This window comes from Colletes gigas, unplaced genomic scaffold, assembly GCF_013123115.1.
Source record: "Colletes gigas isolate AHSC1104 unplaced genomic scaffold, ASM1312311v1 Colletes_gigas_Sc00008, whole genome shotgun sequence".
Taxonomy (NCBI): domain Eukaryota; kingdom Metazoa; phylum Arthropoda; class Insecta; order Hymenoptera; family Colletidae; genus Colletes; species Colletes gigas.
In genome coordinates this window covers 5,674,291-5,685,599 of record NW_025106637.1, presented here as the reverse complement: position 1 = coordinate 5,685,599, position 11,309 = coordinate 5,674,291, and the positions used below count along the sequence as shown (strand labels likewise).

Here is an 11,309-nt window from a genome sequence, read left to right as displayed (position 1 = left end):
ATATATAATTATGGTTTTCAAATTAAACATTTAAATATTTGAAGTTTAATGTATTTCACCAAAATGTGGGACAATATCAATAAAAGTATAAGATACAGTCATAAGTGAAATATTAACAAAGAGACTAAAATCACAAAAAACAATATTATGCATTAATTTACCACTACATCACTGACATAATGTATGTACAATTGAGTACAATACTAATATATTGAACAGAATGAAATTCTTTTATGCATTCTTGTGTATAGTATTGTTACTGATATTTATGAATTTTGTTTGATTGCTTATAAACATGCATGGGAAAGGGAATAATAGGAACCTTTTCTTCTTTTGTGCCCACTTTTTTGCCATATTAAACAATAAAGTGTCTTAACATAACTATAATAAGTATATTTTTTATAGCGAACACTTCGCTTAATGTTTACAGAAATAAGATATAGGACTCTTCGTTTAGTTGGACTAGCAATATCGGCAGATCATCGCATTCGGCTAGTTCTCAACGGTTGTACGTTCAGTGAATTGCCGTAGCTTTTATTAAAGCTAATTTTTCACATAGCCATTTTGGGTATAATAAACTCGGTAATAAAGCGTTTTGCTTCGCCAAAGTGAATATGAATTGTCGAACTTAAGAAGATACACTCCCTGCGATAAATAAATTTAGAATAACATTATCATATATCAAGAATACAGATGTAAAATTAATTTCGAAACATCTGTATTTTTAATGAATGCATTTACTCACCTGTCCTGGGTATCTATGACTTCCAGCATAAATTTCTTCTTGGGAATCCCTCCTATATACCTTTTAAAAATAATACATGATCATGAAAATGCTGACAATATTAAACTTTATTCAATATACTGAAAATATAAATATATTTATTTGCTTACAGGTACTACCACGCTTATGGGTGGTGATGGTGGTTTATAATCAGGTTGAATATTACCATTCATTACCCCACTTTCCAAATCTTCTCTTGAAACATAATCATCTTCTTCCTCGTCCTCATCCTCTGATTCACTAATATGGACAGACACTTGATTTGTTTCCGGTTTTGACCATTCAAAATATACTCCAAAACCAATATCGTAACCATCCGTTGCAAATTCCCAAAACAGACAAGAGCCATCTTCGTGTGTTGGCACTCTAACAGTCACTGTCTCTCCATGTCCAACTTTAATAACTGCATCACCGGCTTCTCTCCTAATAGTTTCCTTAAATTCCTCCACACCTTTCCTTGTCCACATTTCTGCAGGAGCTATAGGTGGCCACTCCTCTGGTAGTTCATCCGAGTCTTCTTCATTTAACAGTGCTGTTTCATCTGTCTCTTTGGTCTCTTCCTTTTGATCATTGTCGGCTGTGGTATTATTTACTTCTGGGGTTTGATCTTCTATGATTAATTTATTTTGGCGTAACTGCTGCATGTATTGATGGTAATGTTGTTCTTGTAATTGCCTTATTAAAACACCTTGCTGCTCTGGGTTTCCAGGATATTGTTGCTCCGCGTACATTTTAAATTGATAATACGTTTGTTGGTTTAAGGCATCCTGTATTTGTCTCCTTTGTAGTTCATCTTTTAATCGTGTTTCTTCGTCTTTCTTTTTTTGTTCTTCTATCTCTTTTAATCTCCTTTCTTCTTCTAATTTCTTTGCTTCTTCTTCCTTCTTTAGCCGTAATTTTTCTTCTATGTCTCTCTTTTGTGCTTCTACAACTGTTCTGAATAAAGGACATAATTTATCCAATAAAACTATAAATCCTTCCATCGCCTGTTCTTTGGATATATCTCCCAAATTTTGCCATGCTAAACGTCTGTCTTTTCCAATTACATCTAACACACCTAGTGGTGGTGCATTTTCCGCCGTACACTTCCCATGTGTAACTTGTTGTGTAAAAGCCACTAACTTTAGTTTGTCTTCATAAGACAGATGGACTGCTTTCCCCTCTTTCTCTATAATAATTACTCATTTCACACAACATTGTGTCAATGACAAAATGAAATTTACTAAAGTAATTTCTCATCTATTTACTATCGAGCGCATATAAGGTGAACAACATCAAAATCAACACAGTGGTCACAAATGAAGTTCTCATAAAATTCTATACTTCACGTTTTCAACGTATTACGAAAATACAACGTAACAATATGATAACGCGAATTTAGACGAACATTGTTATTTTTAAAAAATAAAACAAAGTACTGAACCGCAAGATTATTCTAGTAAACTGTCACTATGACTAACTCACCTTTATAGAAATTTACTGCCATTTTATACAGTTCTCGGGTTTCGAAACCCCAAAGATGAGGCTCGGATGTTTCTTCGTTTTTCGTATTATTTTCATTTTTCGTCGATTCATCCGCTGATATTCCTAATTTTTCGATTTTCTTCTCTAGCGGAGAAATGTCACCATTGGTGTCCGCCATTTGCAGTTGCACTGACACGTCAATTACTGTCGGTACAAATACCTTAACCTTGTTTCTTTAAATGCGTACGTTAATTGAAACATTTCCAAGATCATTGAATATATAAAGCACAGTGACTAAAAGTATATTATATCGCAATGGTCCTTCTATAGCAGCACTTGTTATTTATTGTGTTAAAGGCTACAAACATTCTCTTTATTGGTCTCTATTGGATTACTACATCGTAATATGTATTCGGCGAACGGGACTGAACGGAGGGTCGTAAAAACAACTTTAACGAATCGATTGGTATATTTTGCAATCACAGAACAAAAAAATTACAATATATTAATTAGTTTCTAAAAAACGTGAGATAAAAACAATAGTTTGACTGATAAGTTTTTGGTTCGTCTCAGATCTGACATTAAAAACACTCAATTGTGTTTAATAACTTATATTAAAACACGTAAGATATTCCAGGATGAGTGAGAATGCAGAACTAGCTGCTAACTGCATTCGAAATGATAAGAGTTGAGAATGTTAAATTAGAAACCAAAAGTAAGCACATTTATGACGCGATAAGTAAAAAATATCTGCGTCTATCGTAACCTTCTTTAAACGAGCAATAGAAGTATCAAAATGATAAAATTATTTTAAATATTAACAATATCGTGGAAAAATCGTCAAAGGAACACTATAAGACCGTCATATGGTAGACCGAAAGGCACAATAGAAAAAATAGTCGACTGTAACATAAAACTTATATCTTTTCCATTTAAAATACGAAGTACAGTTAATTTTTAAAAAATATTACACATCTGGCAATGTCACGATGATGCATGAGTATTGTAAAATGATTGGCGAAATTGTATCTGAAAAAATGGGGCCCCTTGAAGGGTAAATCCCGGGGCTACAGTCCTCTCTAGACTTCCCTTTAATCCATACCTGATTCTATGTCATAAATCGAAAATTTTTACTACACATTCGGCGTATACGCACGCATTCCCCACCGGCGATCCCCATTCATACGATCGGTCGTTCAATTAAAACTCACCGACGGCGCAGTTCGTTACCAGCGACCCCGTCAGATGGCCAAGTAGTCTGGAGCAACACGTTCAGTCGGCGAGCGAGGGTCGCGAGTGTGTGTTCGTGTTTGTGCGGAGCGTCGCTTATCTCCGCAAAGGAGAGCGTTATGTAGAGGCGCGGGAGAGGCAAAAGCCGTACGGACCAGTACGGATTCCGTGAGACCTCGTCGAACGTGACGGACAGATGCGTACGCGACGAACGATGCGTTACCGAAACGAATGTCTGTGGTGCAACTGAAAAAACGAGTTGGACCGTGCGCGCGCGGGCGCGGCAAATCGTGCCTCTTTCGTGTTTTCGACATGGCTGGGATATACCGTTATCCGTGAACATTTTTTTTTTCTTTCGTTCGTCTCTCGATGTCTCCCTCGAAGCCTCAGTCGAAGGGTTGATTCCGCGAGCGCGGCTCGAATCAATCAACGGACGGTACATGGAACTTTACTCGCGGAGAGGGTTACGCAGATCTGGGAACTGAGAAAGCGATCCTGCTGCAAGGTTAGGTAAGCATACTTTCACGATCCGGCTCCTCGTATTTCGCCTCGTGCACCGTGTTTAACGTCTTCGCGTGGCTCCATTGATTTTTTACCGCGTTTTCCGTCCGGGTTCTCGACCTGTCAGGCCGCGTTTCGTTATTTATCGTTTGTTGTCCTGTCGAGTCAGACCGGAGCAGGCTCCCCGTACGTACTAGTGCAGAACAAAGGCGTAACCTATTTGTATGTTCGCCGCTTCGTACGCTAACACCTACGTGAACATTTTTCCGAAGCACAGGTGAATGGGAGATTGTTGTAAAACTCGAATAACGTCAGTTCATTGGGGTGATTCCTTTTTAAGAATCGGTTTGTGGGTTGTGTTCAGGTGTGTGTCAGCCGGCTTTGAATCGACAGTATGGCATACCTGCGAACTTTTTTGGAGTAGACGCACACGAGTGGTGCGTCGCCGTTGCGTTTCTTGTTTTCTTTGTATCGCAATTAAAACGACGAAAACGGTTCTTACGTCTGCTTGGTTGTTTTCAATGGCAAGACAAGAAAAAATATAGAAATGCGACGACGACGTACCGCTCGTGTGCATCTAGGCTTAAAGGTTTAAAGATTGACGCGAATCGATGTTTAAATGCGGAGTGATTACCGCTCATCTGTTCGAAGCCTTGTGAGAGAACCAGGGCGCACAATAGGTACTTATATATTTTACTTTTTTATGTAATTGCTGTTTCGCGTTACATCGTAGCACAGTCTCAATATTTGTATTTATTTTTACAAATATATCGGTGTTTCTCAGCTGAGGTATTGTTTAAGTATCTTATCTTCCAAAGATTTATCTAATTTCTGAAAAGCAGTATGCTCCATCTCAACGAAATTATCTTTGTTCAATTTTATGGTTATTTTATTACAATTTAATGCTTGAAACATATTCATCATTTTTTATTTTGTTTCAGTTAAAGGAAATAAGAGTGAGCATATGTTATTGGATTTTTTTTACAATGAGCTCGTTCTACTTAAAAGTCAAGCTATACGTATTTTTCAATACTGTTGGATAAAAAAATTCCTTTATCGAAGAGGTCTGCAACCCCTTCTTCCCTCACCTTTGAAGGGGATGTTTGAAAAGCAATGTTTTGTAACGAGGACGTTTGTTTGATAAATAGTATTGGTTAGACGAAGAAGAAATTACAAAGGAGGCATAACAATTCTGTTTGTCGATTCAAATAAAAATTAAGAATATATGTTAATCAATAAATAATTAGGACGGTATTTTGATTCTATTTTTTAATTGGAGTATTTTATTGGGATTGGCGTGGCCTGTATACTGAAATGTTCGTAATTTAATAAACAACAGAAATGTGTATTAAAATTGTGCGAATAATTACACTGTGACGAATACGTTATTTAATTCTGTGAAAGATGTACATATAGGATTATTTAATAAGCTACTGGAACGAATTTATATTTGTGCCGTATTTGAGAATTCATTCTACCGAATATGCGTTGAATTAAAAATAGAATCTATTATCCCAGAGTGTTCGTGTTTCATTTTTCGTTTAATAGAATCAAAATTATTATATAATTCTCCCTTTGCGAGCGTTTAAATCCAATCTCGTCGAATGTAATTTTTCTCAAATAGCGAATCGTATATTCCTCTTTGAAGCGCTGAAAATGGAATCTCGTTACGTAATCGCCAATTCAGAATGATTATTACCTCCTTCGAAGTTCGAGCAATGAAAAATTTTAATCGTATCTACGATCGTTTTTCAACGCCGCTGCTGCATCAACATTTTTCATTATCTGCTTAATGAACGTACGGCTCTAAGCTGCTAGAAGGAAATCGTCGTTAATTTAATTTATATAGATGTGTGCGAAATCTGGGTTAGTTCTAGATTAGAATCGGATTAAAATTAGGGCAGACCACTCGCCACTGCATTGATAGTTCTTTTCCTCGAAAATGTTCGGGCTGATTAAAGGTTTTAATGATTCTATTCGAACATAGATATATTAGTCGTTCATTGTGCGAACAAAGCAAAATTTTCTGAAAGTTTCTGAAAATATCGTTAAAAAAAAAATACGTTAATTTTATCGGTATAGAAATTCCAATGTTAACGAGGTAGTATCTATTTACGATTTATTATGAGAACGATGTAAATCCATGAACATGAAACGACACGCCAAGAAAAGTTGCACACACATAATTTTCGTCTTTAACTGACCCGTTTTAAAATTTACGCATGAGACGCAATGTCTGTGCTGTGCGTTACGCACAAGGAAGCTGCAGAGTGAGTTGTGCAATTAATAGGCTTTATGTATCGTTCAAGGTTTCGAGGGCAATGAAATAGAGCGTGGTATCTAAAGAGCGTGGGTCGGGCTTATTAAACGTGTCCGTGGTTAATAAAGGCTCCGATGTAAAAGCAGACGATATAGGACCGTGGTCCGTTATTTGTTATCGTTGTTACGCAAATATGATAAATTTACTAACATTCATCTGGAACAATGTGCCGTTTAAAAAAGAATAGAGAGCAAAGTTGATAAGTTTATCGTCGTGCCCCCTCATCGTTTCGATGAAATTTTAATGGCTTTAAATTGTGTGCCTTGTGATCGACGTTTGATTTATTATTGTAATTTCTCTCGCAGCGATTCAACGTGTTTGCAAAGAAAAATCGTTAATTCACCACCCCGAGACACATTTTTGCATCGTTTATGAACGAGAAAATAAATTTGATTGTTACCGTGATAAGATTGTTCGTTGAAGATTTTTTTTTACATACATATAATATTTAAGTGCGAGATGGTTACTGATCAATAACAATTATAATGGACTTTAGGTTCGGTGATAACAACTGAACGTAATGACTGTTTTTTTATGCAATATGTTGTACGTATATAGCACTTAGTTTGTCGAGGATAATCAAACAGATATCGATACGGTAATTAAATAGATGCTTGTTTCGCAATTGGATGTTCATCTTTTTAATAGTACAGGGATATTATGTAGGAACATTATTTGAAAATGTAAGAATTTGTCGTATTTAAGACAAAGATAGATAAACTTATGTCTCCCACAATGTATCGTTTAATAAGAGTATTACTAACTTTTGCAATGACACGTTTAATTATCTTTATCTTATTTTGTCTATGTCTTGGAGATAAACCTTGAGTCTATTCTGAAATTTCACTCGAAGTACACAGTTTCAATTGTACGCGGTTTTTTGCGACCTTTGTAATCCTTCGATGATACGTTTATTAGAGTTTATCCTCAGCATATCATTTTTAGTACGAAAACTCTCTAGAAAATGTTTATTGCTAATGCTGTTATTTGCTTGTGTTTACCTTGAAAGCTTAAACTTGGCTCAAAATTACTGGTGCAATTATGCGAATTATGTGTTTGAAATACCATGAATACTTACAATTAGTGCGTGTGCAAGGTTGTGGTCATTTGTCTTTTTGAAAAGAAGTCACGCATGGCATAAAGGGATTGTCATTTTTAATTACTAAAATTGTATAGTACTTGTTTTGACACACGTATGCATTAAAATAATTACAAATCACACGTTTCTTCTGTAACCGTTTTCGCTATTCCGTTTTGAGGACACACAACTTCTGTTCTGATTCGAGACAATGTTGTTACGTGTCCCATTGTCTTCCACGATATCGCAGGTTGTTTCGCCAACCGGTTACAATATGCAACGAATCGGTTATGTGTCTGTGAAAAAAATTGAAATATGTAACTCGCATGTCCAAATGTGTTCTTGCCTGGTCGACATCTAGTCTTTATCGTGCACGTAAAGTACCCATATTACTTAGTTTTTAATTAAACGTTCGCGTAACGCACACTGGAACAGAAACGTAATTTACTTTATTTTTCATACATGCTGCACTGTACAGGCTGCCATAGGCGTATTGTTAAAAAAAAACTTGCTACAGAATTATTTTTGAGCATGATTTTCAAGATAAAAATGTTTCCTTCATTGCGTGGTACTTTACTCAAGAGTTCTCTTTAAAAAACCAGTATCGAAGCTTAAATAGAATTTGTCAACAATTTTTTAAGAACAGAATTTCCCTGGTAGATGTTACTTTTCAAAAACTAGAAATTGGTTCGTTTCGAAAAATCGAATCGAAAATGTGGGACGACATTTTTTCGTGCGGTTGTTCGTTTTCGAGAGAATCGACGTAGAATATATATGGAGCACTCTACTTAAGTGCGCCCGCGTTTCCCAAACACTTTCAACATCGATTTTCGCGAAAACGAAGGCTCGTATAAAGAAACTTCATTTGACAGTATCGATTCATTTTTTTCGCGAGCATCTACTCTGTACAAAACGGTCCACGTTCGCGAGATTCGGAGAATGGAAGATTCGGTGATTATTGATATTTGGATTAGACGTTCCCAAATAGATGCGTTATCACGTTGGATACATTCTCAAACGAGGACAGCCAAGTGCAAAGTGCAAGTTGCACTCGCGCGTAGTCCCCTTGACGGAAAATATCCCATTACGTGTAAAGGGGAGAAACGGGGATAACGGGGACGGAAGTCTTTCAAATGCCAGACAGGGTCTCCTTGCCCGTCGGTAAGCCCTAAATCCGATGACGTTGTAAAAACATACTGATTATCCTGTCGACCAGCAGTCCACGCGGATAATAATTCTAACGGTGGCACCATTAACAGACAAGGCCAATTAATCAAAATATATTACGCCGTTGTTTATAATGCATCGGGAGCTAAACGAGCGCGAGCGAAGGTGGCTCGACTTGGCTCTTGGTTGACGTTATTTGTGAGATGTGGACATTACGTGTTTACCTTGGAACGCATTATTCTTTTTAAACACGTGTCTTACGACGTATTTCGTTTATCTTGGCAACATTAAATATTGCCATTAATTTAGACGCTATGCAAAAATTTTTGAAAAGATAAGTGCCACGATGAACGTCCTATTTATCAGTTTTCGGTGATATGAATATTCGTTAAATAAAATTTGGATACTATTTGGAGAATCAATGTTTTGATTGTTTATCTGTTAAAAATATTCAGAAACAATTTATGCACTTCTTGCAAGATACAATACTCGTACATTCTTTTTAAATTGACAGTCACTTATAAACGAGTTACGTACTCCTTAAAAAATATGCTTTGCTTACAAACGTAGAAGTTGAATTTAATAATACGGTCCATTCTTTATTATTTACTTTGTAAGTTTGAAGAATAATCAAATATGCCTGAGTAAGAAAAATCACGAGATCGTAAAATTATCGAGAAACATTCGAGCAATTTAAGTCTATGTATTATCGAATACCTTACTTTATGGTTACATAGTTTTCGTTGTGATTGAAGTCGATCCTACTAAATGTTTTAAATATGAAAGCCTCGCACGAAATGTTTTACCCTCGGGATCGGATAATCGTGATCTACTTTCGTCACAGTTGCGCTGAAATCGCTAAACTATTTACGAGGGTCGTCCCGAAAAGTTTTTCGACCCTCTTTCTCCGTCAAAGGAGGTGGAAAATTATTATACAGCGGTATAAAACTTTTCTACTTTCGATTACGAAGTTTCGCGAACTTCGAGCGAAGTAACATGGCTCCTCGTAAATAGTCTCATTGACCAAATCTCGCGTTCTCTGCGAAGAATTGTATTTTATAAACGCCACGTCAAGATCTTTTACGTCGAAGTTGAAACAACAAAAGGAACCCAACTGTAATTACTGCGAATAGAAAATTAAATTAATTAAATTATCTTAGCATTTGCTCGGTGTAATCGAATGATATACAATTTCTCTATCATCTTGTAGATATAGTCACACGAGCAAAAAGTAGATAAAAGATTCTGCGTAATGTAATCAATTGCATTCAGCGAATAATAATGATATTTACCTTTTATGTGAAATATAAACTTAAAAATACATTAAAATGTGGTTATGCGTGTTGTTTTGATTTGTTAAATATTTTCATTTGATTTCTTGAATTGGTGCATGGTTTCATTGATAAGATATGCACAATTGACTACCTCTTGGAAAATAACCTTATCGTTAACGTGACTGTATTTGTTTTTCGCAGATTTGATATACTGCTTATTGGTAAATCAATTATCTTGAAATTTCGTGCGACTGTTCGTCGTTTTTTTAAATGTACAGACGGCGAGAAGTTATCGCAAAAGAATGAAAAAATTCCAAATTGGCTGGAGAATGTGCAATTAACGACATTAAAACGGCAGTTAACACGCTCGTTATTTTAATTATAACAAGCTACTTAAGCTTACTGATAAGCCTTGTCTGTAATATTGCTGAACTCGGGTGTCAAACTTCAAACGAGAACCGTGATTGCAAGCAGATTTGTTTTCGAGCTTATTTTAATATGTTACTTTGAAAAAAATCAAATGTTAATTTTATTAGGCTCTCGATTTTTAGAAGATACGGTGAATTGAAAAATGTTGGACTATTTCAATCGTATTCTATTTTGTAAGTAAAGTCTCTTTGAACGCTTATAATTCGTTTTAAAATTTCAACATAAGTTCAACATAAAATGAAAAAGAAACTTGTTACAAAGATTTTACTTTGTTATATACAGGGTGTTCGGCCAGCCATAAGACAAAAATCAAGGATACTAATTTGTTGTTTAAGGCTTCATTACAAAATTATTAAAAATTTTCAAATCGTTGTAAAAAAATTATTTTCGGTTGCGGGGGTCAATTACAATCATTTTTGGTCAATACATACACCCCCGAAATCCTACCCACTTTTGAGAAAAAAATTCAAGTAGGTGTGAAATTTCTCGGCGAAAAAAAAATTTCAAATCGTTGTAAAAAAATTATTTTCAGTTGCGGGGGTCAATTACAATCATTTTTGGTCAATACGCATACCCCCGAAATCCTACGCACTTTCGAGAAAAAAATTCAGTAAGGTCGGAACTTCCAACTATAATAACTTCTTAACGAAGCATGAATCAGCAAATTAGTATCCTTGATTTTCGTCTTATTTTGGCCTCTAGAATCTCCCATTCAAATTTTTCCCAGGGGTGGCCGAACATCCTGTATAAAATATATGTTAAATATATTTTATTTTAATTTTGTAGGATTAAGCCTACTTACTAGATGAAAGTGCTATTTCACTTGATTTAAAATAGTCATCTACGTGTATATGGATAAATGCAAATGACAAATAACGAAAATATAGCAAACTCACAAAAGAACGTACATTTTCTTTTACATTACTGACAATCTTGTGAACAATATCAGAAAAATAAATGTTTCGTTTTGTTATCGATGGTCTAGGTGTCCATTTTTAAACTGAATTTCTCTTTCCATCATTTCAAATTAATAGGAACGATTTCTGTAATCACTATAGATTT

At 35.5% G+C, this 11,309-nt stretch overlaps 2 protein-coding genes across 3 annotated transcripts in view; one reads left to right on the top strand and one right to left on the bottom strand.

Moving 5' to 3' along the window:
• Positions 1 to 252: 252 nt before the first annotated feature.
• Positions 253 to 2,604, bottom strand: LOC122396720 (Golgi resident protein GCP60). Its single transcript, XM_043395350.1, has 4 exons — positions 2,249 to 2,604; positions 895 to 1,952; positions 746 to 805; positions 253 to 645 (listed from the first exon to the last, which is right to left on the bottom strand). The coding sequence occupies exons 1-4, from the start codon at positions 2,424 to 2,426 to the stop codon at positions 544 to 546; spliced, it is 1,398 nt and encodes a 465-aa protein (XP_043251285.1). The 5' UTR covers positions 2,427 to 2,604; the 3' UTR covers positions 253 to 543.
• Positions 2,605 to 3,884: 1,280 nt separating this feature from the next.
• Positions 3,885 to 11,309, top strand: part of LOC122396779 (probable beta-hexosaminidase fdl) — a 30,966-nt gene continuing 23,541 nt past the window's right edge. The window contains exon 1 of one of the 2 annotated variants that reach the window (XM_043395442.1): positions 3,885 to 3,988. The gene's annotated coding sequence lies outside the window, so the exon portion shown is untranslated. The remainder of the gene's footprint in view (positions 3,989 to 11,309) is intronic. The other variant, XM_043395446.1, reaches the window with a different exon arrangement.

Excerpts from the sequence above, each read along its gene's own strand:
- LOC122396720 (XM_043395350.1), bottom strand. The coding sequence starts at position 2,426 with ATGGCGGACACCAATGGTGACATTTCTCCGCTAGAGAAGAAAATCGAA. Across the intron at positions 806-894 it reads CCATAAGCGTGGTAGTACCT|GTATATAGGAGGGATTCCCA; the intron begins GTAAGCAAATAA and ends TATTTTTAAAAG. Across the intron at positions 646-745 it reads GTCATAGATACCCAGGACAG|GGAGTGTATCTTCTTAAGTT; the intron begins GTGAGTAAATGC and ends TATTTATCGCAG.